Raw genomic sequence first — 12,862 nt, 5'->3', positions numbered from 1 at the left:
TGCAGCCGAGATGCTGAAAGCTTCAACTCATCTTGAGCTGCCGGCAAAGCTTTAAAATATAATAACAATAATAATAACAAAAATAAACCACAGCAACAAAACCAACGTAAGGACTCCGGGTTTTGTTGTTGTTCTTTTTTTCCCCTCTGTTCAGAAACGACAGAGGGGAGAAAAAACCAAAGGTAAAACATGCAAAGTGTCAGCAGGTCAAGGATTAACATGGTTACGGAAAGAAGCCGAGCAAATTTGATCTAGCCCAAAGCTCGTGTCAAATGCACCTAACAAAACCAGGGTGCTGAGTGCATGGCTGCTGCGTTATTTTTCTTTATGTACAATTTCTATATATATATATATATATATATAAATTAAATACAAAAAGCTACCTTGGAATAATGTTAAGAGCATGACGAGGGCAAGCGGGGGACAGTGGCAGAAGGCAGGGAAGTCCAAACTGTCACTGGATGGGGCGGATGGTTTCCAGGGATGCTCACGCCGGCCCTGGCCGAGCATCTTGATACTAAGCAGACGCTTAAAGCCTGAGTGGGATTTAGGCTGGTGCTTAAGAGCCGCACTGAGGGTTCAGCTGAGCCGAGCTCCCAGGCCTGGGGCCAAACAGGGGAGACGGGAAAAAGGGAAACTCGATCAAAGTGCTAATTAAGGTATAAATGGGTTCTGGACCTTGTTTTGGTCAGTGTCACAGCCTTAATGTTATTTCCATGATATCTTCTTTTGTACTTAATTCCCTTTACAAGAAAAGCAAAAAAAAAGTCACAGAAGATTATTAAAAAAATGATCTTATTTGCCCGTGAAACGGGAACAGTTCGCAGCTCATCAAGTCTGGCAAGGAGATGTGTTCTCGGTTAGGGTTTTATTTGATCTTTTTTTTTTAATTTTTAATTTTTTTTAAAAAGCGTATTACGTACCCGATAAAGCGGAGCAGCTCTGAAAGCAGAAAGAACCGCTCCGCTGGTTCAATAGTTATATCTTTTTTAATTAAAAGACGGTTGTACAGATTCCGTAGACCAGAAGACCCTCTGAAGCAGTGCAGAGCCCCCTGTCCGCCAGGGCAAACATCTGCCAACATCTGCATTTTAAAAGTACATTAGCGTGACAGAGAGGAGCGGCTGCACGGGCTCTCTCTGTATTTGGTATCTATGGGCAGTAGAGGCCATTGCTCCGCCACGGATCGTCACAGAAAATCACTGTGCATGCACAACAAGCTGACTGCAAACACCGACCCCTCCGCATCCCCACGCCTGCACCACGGGGACGTTCGCCACGTTGTGTTTAAATAAATAAATTAAATTAACATAAGCCGGCGGGCGGCGGGGGAGCCGCGGAGCGGCGGGCGCGCAGACCCGCGGGGAGCAGAACCAGGCGGGAGCGAGCGGGACGGACGGACGGAGCGAGCGGGACAGACGGACGGAGCCCGTCCGCCACTGCAAAACCACGGGGGGGGAACGCGGTCGCAAGGCCGAGTGTCCTTGCGGCGGGAAGCGAAGGAGGCTGCCGGCAGAGCGATCCCAGCCCCGGGAAAGCGGGGCCGTAGGCACAGGCGGGCGCATCACGCAGCGGGAAGCGAAGGGTTAAAGCGAGCAGGAGGCCGGCTCGTCCAGCGAGAGACACCGAGACACCATTCCCGGGGCTACATTCGATACATTCCTGTGTTCTTGCAGGGAAAGCTTTGAAGAAGAACCTGCTTTTTTGTCCCTTTTTAGAAAAGTGCTTTGCTGGGGTCGGCAGGAGGGAGGACGCTCAGGTCTCTTTGCTCTCTCCGGTAGGGATTTCTCTCGCTGCCCACGAGCCTCCCCCTGCTCAAGGAAGTGCTACTTTCATTTACAAGTTCAGGGTAAACACGTTTCTCAAATGTAAAGCAGTCTCAACTCTTTAAAGCACAACCATAGGCAACCCGAGGGATGCAAGGAAATAAACCAAAAACCAAGCACTTTGCGAGAATTAAATAAAGCCTGTAATAAATACGAATCATAAACTTCTGTACACAGGAGCAAGGGTTTGGTTTGTTTTCTTTTTTAATCATTTAATCAATATAAAAAAAAGTTTTTCTGTTTTGTTTTTGTTTTCAGTGCATCTTCTTCCTCCTAAAATGCTTAATTAACCCTTTCCTTTCTGCATCTCTCAGGCCCATAAGAACGCACACCGAAATGGCAAAAAAGACAAGGTCTAACAAACCCCTTTCCAAAAAACTCTAAAAAAATATTCACAGCCTCAAACATCTTTGTACATTTCAAGCAACAAAAGGTATAGAAAAAGGCACAAGTAACTGCATACATGTGGAGATAATACCAGACTGGGACAAAGAAAACCAGGAATCTTCCATGGGTTTGGTCATTCACTAGAGTGCTTCGTATAGCGATGATTATACTAAAGGAAATAGTGTTGAAAATGTCTGTTGATTTTACATAGGAAGCCTAAAGGTGGAACGGATGGCGGAGGCTTAAGTACTTCCCGTGTTTTCATCCACCTTGTGTTGAGTTTGACCCAGGTCTGCGTGCTCGAGGCGTGGGCTGCTGGCCCTGGGGGGGTCCCCGGCCAAGGGCTGGGCGTGCGGGTGGCCGGACGGGGGCTCCGAGAGGCAGCCGGTGCTGCTGCTCCGGTCCAGCGGCGGCGAGGGGGGGTCTGAGATGAAAGTGCAGGACGATTCCAAACAAGTGCTGGAGCTGCCGGATTGCTTCTTGCCCGTTTGCTTCGAGGGTTCTTCCCCGCTCGTCGAAGGCTTTGGAGAGTGCTTGTGGGTGGCGCCAGGGCTGCCCGGGGCCGCCTGCTCCGCGCGGCTGGGCTCGGCGAACATTTTTACCCTGTATTCCTCCTGGTCTGTCTTTTGCTGGAGCTCACTAGTCCTCGTTTTCTCTTCTAAGTAACCGCTGCTCGTAAGCTCTGGGGACAGCGTGTATTTGGAAACCTTTGCGACCGGGGAGACGGACGCCGACGATGGTTCCTGCGGGACCGGCGGGTCCTCGTCCCTCTGGGGAGCGCGGCTGAACTCCGCAAAGCTGCTGCCACCAGAGGCGAAGTATCCGGCTTGCAGGGACACGACCGAACCGGGCACCAAGCTGGGGTGGGTGCTGGGCCTCGCCTGGACCATCTGGATGCCCCCGATGGGAATCATAGGATACGGCGTCCTCGTGAGCTGCTGCGAATGCAACGGGAGGTGGCTGAAGACGTTGTCCCCACCTCGGCTGGGAGCGTGGAGATGGATCTCGTGAGGTGCCTGCAAGGGTCTGGAGCAGACGGGCTGCGTGGCGCCAGGCGAGCGCGTTGGGCTTCGTGGTTCTATCTTCTGCACCAGAGAGGGAAAAGGAACAGCTGAATCAGTGCAACGTACAACTTACGGCATTAGCACCATTAATGTTCACTATAAGGACTGGTTTTGTTATTATTTTATTCTAATTTGAGGGAGATCGATCAACCGAGGAAGACTTGGACCCCCAAACCTTGAAGGTAAGGAGCAAAACAACCCACAGCATCTGCTGTCTGGGTACAAACGTGCCCATGGTCTCCTGGGGCAAATATCCAGGGCTTTGGTTCAGGCTTGGATCATTATAAAATCATTCAATAGTTTGTGCTGAAGGACCTTCCCAGCCCCCCAGTGCCACCCCTGCCATAGCAGGGACATCTTCACCAGCCCAGGTTGCTCAGACCCCGTCCAGCCTGGCCTGGGATGTCTCAGGGATGGTTCATCCACCACCTCTCTGGGTACCTTGGCCAGTGTTTATCACTCTCATTGTAAAAAACGTCTAATTTATATCTAGTCTGAATCTCCCCTCTTTTAGCTCAAAACTATTACCCCTTGCGCTATCATCAAACCTGCCTCTGAGACCCTGGCAGAGGACGCCAGTGATTCCTGCCATCCACATCACTTTGGATCCCTTTTGGCTTCTGACCACCCAAAATAACGTTATTTATTTTTACTGTACTTTCTCACAGCAGGATTGCACCCTCACAGCTGCTCATCGCAAGGATGCTTTGGACCGAGTGGTAGCGTTCACTCTTGTTTGACCAAAGCACACCCAGCAGTGCGGTCCCCACCACCTCCCTCGCGGTGTGGTCTGCACAAATCACAGGTCAAGACCCTACGATTTTACCTTTTCCTCTTTCTCTCTTGGTGCTCCACATAGTTTCCTAATGTACATCATGGAGAGATATGTGGCCAAACAGAAATGGATTAATTAGTGATGAGCTTAAAACTAAACCCCTAAACAGGACTCCCAAGAAGAGGAAGCAGCAGAAACTGAGATCAACTTTCCATTAAGATGGGGTTAGCTACAAAATCTGAGGATTCACTGGAGGGCCTATTCCTTCATAGGATTATGGAGAATTGCCTGCCCCAGCGAGCTGGATCTCCATGAAGAGGCGACAGAGGAAAGCAGCAAAAGAGAAAAGAAGAGAAAGAAGCAAGAGCCACTCAAGACAGTGTAACCCTGGTCAGCAGTTACAAGCCCAAACCCTTGCTAAATCTCACTTATTCACACGAAGTCTTGGCAAAATCACTATAGGGATGCCGGGAAACCCCCAAACAAATAATCCCAATGGTGCCACAGCCACCAGAAGGAGAGGCCACTACTGCAAGAGCCAGGGGGAAGAGATGGTCGCGGTCAGGCCTGATGGACAGACAAAGCTGCAATGGCCTCCAGGTTTCTAAACAATGTATAGGGCACCAGTTTTGAGCACAGAGCTCCGTTTGGGATCTGATAAATCCACAGTTCTGTCTCTTGTAGCCTCATTAGCAATGTAATTTTGCTATGGAAGCCCAGCTGTCCATCTCACTGGTAAATGGAAAGTTTCCTGTCGGGGTCTTTATTGTTGCGTTGGAGACACATGAGCAACGCAACAGTGGTGACTTTGGGTGCATAAAAAGAGCAGGAAAAGGGAACAAGAAGGTACGTGTGTGAAAGCTTAAGTTAAAAGGTATGAATGGGCAGGAGTACACAACATCATGTCCTGCTGTGGACTAGGGAGCTTAGGGGATTTGAGCAGTGGGTGGTTTTCCTGATAGGGATCTTCAGAGGTGAAGGATTGGGGTTTCCGAAGCCCTGAGATTCACCACAAAGAGTTAATGGACAGGAAAGGGAAATAGCAACAAAGTAAGCGCAATTTTGGACCTAAAACTAAGGACAGGCCCCGAGAAGGTAAGGCAGGCGTCCATAGCGCAAAGCAGAGGGAAGGCGGCACCAAAGGGTGGTACGTTATCACAGTCATGGGGGAAACGCACACTGGGCAACGCGGCTCTCCTGGAGAAGACCTGGGTCAGGATCTCCAGGGGCGTACGGAGCCTCTCTCCTCCCCGTGCAGCCGCGAGGGCTCCGGTCTCTCCTCACACCAGCACCCGAATTTCACGGTCATCAGCACAAATTACAGGCCAGCCAGGCACTTCAGCAGAAACGGGGAACGTTCCACCAAACCCGACGTCTAATTTGCCTGTAGCGGTGGGAGGAACACGCAATTTTCCTTTACTCGTAGGATTTGATACGTCCAGCAGAGAGATTAAATAAGTTTCTGGACCCAGCGGTAACACCTCTCTGTGCTGGAGAGAGAAGCGAGGTGAAAGCAGAGATGCCCAAACATTTCTCAGCGGTCGATCTAACAGCGCTGGCTGCGTACGCACGCGGCCCACAAGTCAGCAATGACCAGCTCAGATCTGGCTCAGGCCACTGACCAGTGAAACAATGGTCCCAGCCTCACCCCAGCCGGTGAAACCTCAGGAATGGGTACGAAATTCCCAGGAAAAAGGAAAAAAAGCCTCTTAGTGACAACTAGTCATTATTAAGCTGTCATCTTACTGCTTGTGTCAGCAGGAGACTGCTTGGGTCCGGAGTGTCAATACCCCCTTGGAGAAAGGACAACTTGATTTCTCTGCAATTGAGATGATCAGGACTGAAATGGGTGCAAAAGCTATTGCTGTCCACTGTCACTTTTTTCTGGGTTACCTGTGCCACCGGTCACAGTCATCATGCATCGTGCATTGCAACCTTCATTAAAAAACATATCAGAGAACGTACCGCGGGGACCAGAAAGCAAGAGGGGCTTGAACTTACCAGCTTGGACTCATAGAGCTGTACGTTTTTGCCAAAGAACCTGTGAGGTAGAGGCATCGAAGACAATATCCCATGCTGGGCTTGATATGAGCTTTGAACTTTGTCATCTGCTGCTGATTTGCTCGTACCAGGCAAGTCCTCTTTCCCGGGGGACGGATACCGCGGTGACTCCGAACAGCCTGGGGACAGGACCTTCTTCAGCGATAAGTATCTGACCGATGGCATCTCTCTGCTCGGCGACGAGTGCCTCCCAGGGGACACTTCTCCTTCTGGTGGAAGGTACGACCTCGGGGACAGCTCTGTTCGGGGGGAAAGATGGCGGCTGGGTGACAGCTCAAGCCTTGGTGACACACACCTCAGCGGAGACGCCTCCCTCCTGGGAGAGACCCGCTGGCCAGGAGACACCCCCCTCCCTGGAGACAGGCACCTGAGAGGAGACAGCTCCCCGGTCGCTGAAAACCGTTTGGGCGAAGTTTCATTTTTGGTTAACAGGTGCTTTCTCGCCAGCATTGGTCGGCTGCCGCCAGCACCTCTGCCGGAGTCCTGACTTGGAGACCACCTTCTTCTTGGGGAGGTGTCCTTGGAGGTTGACAGGTCCATAACTAAGGACATCTGGGGCCTTGTGACAGACTCTCTTTCAGCGGAAGCCAATTGTTCGGTGGAGGTCAAAGCTGGTCTGTGGAGACTCAAGAAACTGTGGCACACGGCAATGTCGCTGCTGTCTGCTGACCACCTCGTTTCCAGCCCCGAGGAGGAGCCCTGCTGGTCTTCACCTGCTTTTTGGCTGCTGGAAACAGTTTCTTGGGCTAAGGATGACGCTATTTCGGTGCCTTCCTCTTGAGAAGATGGAGAGCCACCTGAAGAGTGCAGCGGGAGGGCGGCAGGTTTGCCTTCCGACAACTTTAAAGGTGGCTCATCTTGGCTCTCCTCTTCCTCCTCATCTTCCTCATCTTCATTGTCATCATCGTCGTCAGATTCTTCTAGGTCTGAAAACTGATGTTCTTCAATTGGCTCAGATCCCTCCCGCCCCTCAGAGTCCTGGAACAGGTCTTCACTGGTTCCTGAGGGGACGGACAAACACAGAACAGAGAGGGTGAAACACACGTACAGGGATGGGTTTTGTGCTAAATCTGCTCAAAAGTTCAAAGGGGACATGAGGAGGGAGGGCCCAGTCATTTCCTAGATTTGATCATCTCGTGCTTTGAAGCCTTGCAGCCGCTGCCCTCTGCGCCAGCTCCGCTCCCAGTGATCCCAGTACATCCCAGTGAACCCCACTGGGACCTCCCGCTCTGCCCTGAACTGGGTTCCAGCCATTGCTCTGACAACACACGCAGCTTCAGCTCCAGACCTTCGCACCCCCTGCCTGCCTTCCTCTAGAAATGCAAAAAAAGGCTCTCAATAGCTGAGAACAGCAGCACAACCACCCTTCCGTGGGCTTCTTACGACCATTTGTTGCAATGCTGCCTACAAAATATCTACAGCTGCCAAAGTACGAGGAAGGTGCTGGGATGGCCATTCCCATCCTTCACGTTGGGCCTTTTTCTGCAGTTAAACATTAGCAAGACAGGACATATTTAAAAGTGAACAATAGGGTTGAAAGGACTTCTGTGGATTTTCCCTTATTTTGATAAATTCTGGCTATGATGCTTTTGCTGTGGAAAGCCTTGCACAGGGATGCTTTGTTAATAAGGGTTTGTAAACAGTGAGGAGTGTACAACAAGCAAACTCTAAAGGATTTGCAATATATCTGCAGGTAAAAATACCGCATCTCTCTTCTAGTTTAAGGGCCAGCGGAGGCTTTGTGAGATCAGCACCAAGCTCCGAGCAGATCGCGCCTATAACAGAAAGACCTGCCTTTCCGCGCCAGATGTGCACAGCTGCGAGCTCAGCCTGCAGAGGCCCATCGGGAGCAGCCACTGGATGTCACTGCAGCTCAACGCAATCAGGCCGCCAGGCTCCCCTGCCAGTCCCCGTCACTCTGCACACGCTAATAAAACACCAGTTTTTCCAATCTCTGTCTGTGCCAAGCACCAAGACAACGGGTGCAGAGCTGCCGGGACGTGCGCGGTCCCCAGCTTTGGAAGGGATGCTGCTCTGACACCTGCACCAAACAGGGTGATTAATTGCGGCACTGCTGGCCTCTTTTCACCATCAGTTCAGCCTAGGACATGGTTTCTCCTCCGATGAACACTGAAACGGTTTTCCATTCAGAGCTGCCATCTGTCAGCAGGACGAGCCGGAGGGGAAATGAGACGGAGCGAGCGCTGGGGCTGGAGCAGACCTGCCTGCCACCAGCGGACACGGCCACACAGCGAGAAGTCACTGTGATCTATGCATAAAAAACCTCTCATTTTGTTTACTTGGAATAACAGGGCCTTACTAGTAAACGCTCATGAAATACCTGGCATCACCAGTGAAATAAATAAGACGTGTATTTTACCAGGGCTGCTGATCCATCCAAGGCTCGGCCTGAAATGCACCTCACTTGCTCCCCACCACATTTCAGAAGTATCCGGTCCATAAAGCGAGACCTACCGCAGAACTCACGCGGCATCGAGTCCAAGCCAGCGGCTCTTCACCGAGAGCCTGACTCGCGTTGTGACTGCCTGTATAATCACGGTGCTTGCTGGACACAGGCGGGTTTGCAACCTCCCAAAGGGACCGAATTCAGAACAAATATTATTCCAAACGACCGGTTTTCCCGGCTGTAGGGTGAACTGTGCATATTTCTTGCTTGCAAAAGGAATGCATTGCGCTAGCAGAGCTAAGGGCTGGTCCCCACCTCTGGTTTTGTGGTTTGGTATCTACGGGCTCGGGGATGCACAGGCAGCTGCAGCTCCAGCGCGGCTCGGGAGCCGTGTCCGCTGTGCTCTCTGCGTGGCCCCAGTCACCCAGCGGACAGGACAGAGAGCAAGGTCAGAAACAGGGAGTGAGGGCAACGCGAAGCCAGCTCCGCGCTGGGACGTGTTTGCATTTGCCACGGAGGGAAACATGTGAGTGAGAGCCGGGGCAGCCCAAGGGGAGTTTGCTTTGGCCTCGGGACAGGCGGAGAGAGCTCAGAGCCGAGCCCTGGCTCCGTGTGCCAAAATGCATTCTGCTGAGCTAACGGGCAGAGAAAGGGCAAGTCAGGAGAAGGGAGAGAAGGAGGGAGAGGAGGAGGAGGGAGAGCTGGGGGAAGGACGGCAGAGGCAGCCAGGGAAAACGCGCCTTGTGGGCTTTGGCCGAGGGCTGCGCTTCGTTACACGTGTGTTATTCTGAGGTTGTTCTACCAAACCGGTGCAATCCCACCAAGCAAAACCAACGCAGGAGTGAGGAATTAGACTCCGATCTCCTTTTATAGTAACACTCCTTACTTTCTCCTGCCCCTTAAATAGAAATAAAAACAATCGAGTGAAATATAACTCTTGTTTAAAATAATCCAGGGAGTTTTAGGTGCTGCGGCTCCCTCCCCGCCTGCCCCAAAGGAAGCTCGGCCATCTTCCCGTGCTGGCTTGTGGCACATGGAAATAGTCATTTTATAGTTTTTTAATTAAAATAGTCCTTGCTAGGGTCTGTTCTGAGCCCCTTTGTGGTTACACAGGCTCTTTGTAGCCCGCTATGAGAACATGGGATGCCCGATAGAGCTGTGAGCTCTTGATTTCTCATGCACCTTTCTGTTATTTTTACGTTATTTTATCACCCATCCAAATAGTCCCCAACCACTACAGTAGAAAATACGATTTTCTGGCCATCTTCTTGGCTGCTTTATTTAGTATTGGCATTTATGAGCAATGGGCCTCCTTACTTATGAAATCGCAGCCGAAGTCCAGTGTTTAACTTTAACCGGATGGAAAAGAAGCTGAAAGAAAATAAAGGAAACGTCCTGCGATACCAGGGCTCCCCGCTTTCACCTTCCTGCATTCCTTCCTGCAGACCGTCCCCTTTACACAAACACGAACGCTCTTCATCAATGGGAGGAAATGGGGACTGTATGTTTTTTGTAATTCTAAAATTACACGGATTGCTTGCATAATGCACCGAGGGCCAGACAGCGCAGCTCATTCCAGCGAGCAGCCAACAGCAACAAGGGCAGAGGAGTCCCCGCTGCAAGCGGACGGGTTCGGGTCCTCCGCAGGCCAGGGAGGACCTTTCCTTGCTGGGCTCAGCGCGTGTCCAACCACCCACAAACAGTCACAGAATCATTTTGGCTGGAAAAGACCCTCAAGATCATCCAGCCCAACCGTTCCCCACCCCTGTCCCTGCCCCATGTCCTGAGAACCTCATCTCCATGTCCAACCCTCCAAGGCATGGTGACTCCAGCACTGCCCTGGGCAGCCTGTTCAATGCCTCACAGCCCAGGTCAGGGACCAGTGACTTAATTATGGTCGAAAGAAGGTGGTCTCGGTTTCTCCCAGCCAACCTAGGGACGCGGTCAGACCTCTCTTGAGCTTTTGTTTAGTTCTACTCCTTCCATGAGACCAAAGACTGAGACCAGCTCAGCCTCTTCACCCGCCAGGGCTCCCTTTGGGAAAGCAGAGTGCTCCCACCAGCATGGAGGGGCTTCCACACCACTATTAACCCCGTGTGAGCCCAGGGATGAATGACAGAAGGAAATCACGAAAGAAAGCACTGCCCCAGACTGGTGGAGTGAGCCCTTGCAGTTCTGTCCTCAGAAGGCTGCAATTACATGTAACATAAATAGGACTTCTGATTTGCAGGTTTTCAAAAGTAACACTCAATTAATATGATTCATTAGTTCTAATTGACTATAATGGAAAGGTTTAAAATAACAGTTGCTCTTTTCAGAGTAACACAACCAACGTTTCAGGAGCCACTTTTCCTCTTTCCCTATCTGGCTTTGTGGGGTGATGCCTTAGGGCCCTTTCTTCTTCCCACGTCCTCATCTCCTGAGCACCCAGGTCAGAGCCCAAGTCTGAAAGGGCTGCACTGATCACTCAATACCCAGAAATACCAAGCAGCACCTTCTCACAGCACCACTATTGATGATTATGTATTGTATACGGCTCCTTCTCACAGCACCACTTTTGATGATTATGTATTGCATACAGGCCACATACAGAGCGCTGGGGCAAACACAGGATGCTCCCTACACCTCCGTGCACTCTTGCTGGCAGCCAAAATCCTTCCGACAAACACGCAGAACCCCCAGCACAGACACAGGGGCTCAGAGCGTCCGCTGATGAACCCCCAGGATGGCCCGTAACCCACCCCGTGCAAGCAGAAATCTCCCCTGGGTGCTGGAAGGAGCTTGGGGTGAACAGAATTGCTCCACATCTTTGAAGGGATGATCTGCGGAGCAATCTCCTGCCTGGACGGGTATCGCCCTCTCTCAGCAGCCACAGTAGTTTGTAACGTGAAAGGTTTTACCTTCTTCGGCTTCCAGATCCACCAGTGAAGATACCAACACGCCCATCTCCTGACATTTTTTGCTGTGGGCCTTTGACTTCATGTGTTTAGTCAGATTCCCTGAAAAGAAGCAGAAAACATGTTTTGGTGAATATGACTTTTTAAATACATTTATTTTTTTAATTTTGTGAGCTCTGCAGTAACAAGTTCATCGTTTGGCTCTGACTCTCCCTAAACCACTGCCCACTGCAAACACCCCGTGCCACAAAGCATCGCCGCCCATTCCCTCGCTGCTGCGCTGGGGTGGCACAGGGGAACAGTTGGGGAACACATTTGGGTTTATGGGGGAAAAAAGGCCTGCGTTGCCTTCAGCTGTGATGGTGCAGCAAAGAAACACGGCAGGAAAGCAGGGAAGAGGAACACGTCTCAGCTGAGCATCACCTCCCACCTCGGCACAAGTGTTGGTTATGATTATCAAGGCATTGGTTACTGCTCTGAGACGGTGCGATGGGGTCACTCGTGGGCACGCCGGCATCACAGGGCACCTTTCTAATGCTAACTCCCAAATTACAGGCAGGTTAATTAGACAGTTATTAGCCTCGATTATATCCAAGGGAAACGCTGAACAAAGGGGAACCTTTGTTGTGGGGGAAAAGGTAGGCAGGTGGAACTGGGAGAAGAATTAAGGGTAGGAGAGATAAAGGAAAAATGCCCCGTTTTTCTCTTTCCCACACCTCTCATGGGCTGAGCTGCTGATGAGAAGAAACCTGGGCTGTTTAACTTCCCAGCACAGCCCTGGAGCTGGCTGAGCACCCCAATTCACCGCAGCAACACAATGTGCCATCCGCCCCCCCTGTATGCTGGAACTCCAGAGCAGTGCTGAGCACCAGGCTTGTTTTAATCACCCAAAAAACAGGAACAAATGAATCCTCACACTTGATTACAACCTTCAGTCGGGACTGAGGTCCCGCAGTGCCACGACCCCTGAGCCCAGAGTCCCCTGGTCCCTGAGCTGGGTGGGAGCACAGAGAACCTCTATCAGCCTCTATCAACCTCTCCTCCCGCTGCTCCGGATCCTATAAATAAATAAGCAACTATTCATTGGAGCAGAGAATTACCCGTGACACCCTGACATCTCAGAAGATGCCACAACCATCGAGCTACCAAGTTAGTTTCTCTTTAGCCCATGAATTATTTATTTAGCCCATTTTATACGAAATGGAATGGCTCCAACAGGAAAGACCAGGAGAGACAAAGGCTGACCATATATCCTTGTGTATCTGGCACCCATCGAGGATGTGGATTCAAAGGATATTTAATATTTTAAATGCAGCAAACCAGCTCCAATAAGAGATTTATTATGTCTAAGCTTCACGCCTAAAAGCCCTCAGCCCCATAGTGAGGACACTCAGGTAGGAGGATGAGGCCACCTTGGCTCAGATCCTTCCTCCAAATCACATCTC

At 51.0% G+C, this 12,862-nt stretch overlaps 1 protein-coding gene across 8 annotated transcripts in view; it reads right to left on the bottom strand.

Moving 5' to 3' along the window:
• Window positions 1–2,012: 2,012 nt before the first annotated feature.
• The window catches only part of HIVEP3 (HIVEP zinc finger 3), a 145,331-nt gene continuing 134,481 nt past the window's right edge, over window positions 2,013–12,862 (bottom strand). For 7 of the 8 annotated variants that reach the window (XM_071799203.1, XM_065857085.2, XM_071799204.1 and 4 more), the window contains 3 exons: window positions 11,421–11,519; window positions 6,054–7,114; window positions 2,013–3,298 (listed from right to left, as the gene is read on the bottom strand). In XM_071799203.1, the coding sequence (XP_071655304.1) occupies window positions 2,456–3,298; window positions 6,054–7,114; window positions 11,421–11,519 (2,003 nt within the window). In that variant the 3' untranslated portion in view covers window positions 2,013–2,455. The other variant, XM_071799207.1, reaches the window with a different exon arrangement.

The sequence above is a fragment of the Patagioenas fasciata genome, chromosome 25 (assembly GCF_037038585.1).
Source record: "Patagioenas fasciata isolate bPatFas1 chromosome 25, bPatFas1.hap1, whole genome shotgun sequence".
Taxonomy (NCBI): Eukaryota; Metazoa; Chordata; class Aves; order Columbiformes; family Columbidae; genus Patagioenas; species Patagioenas fasciata.
This window is presented reverse-complemented; position numbering and strand designations above follow the sequence as displayed.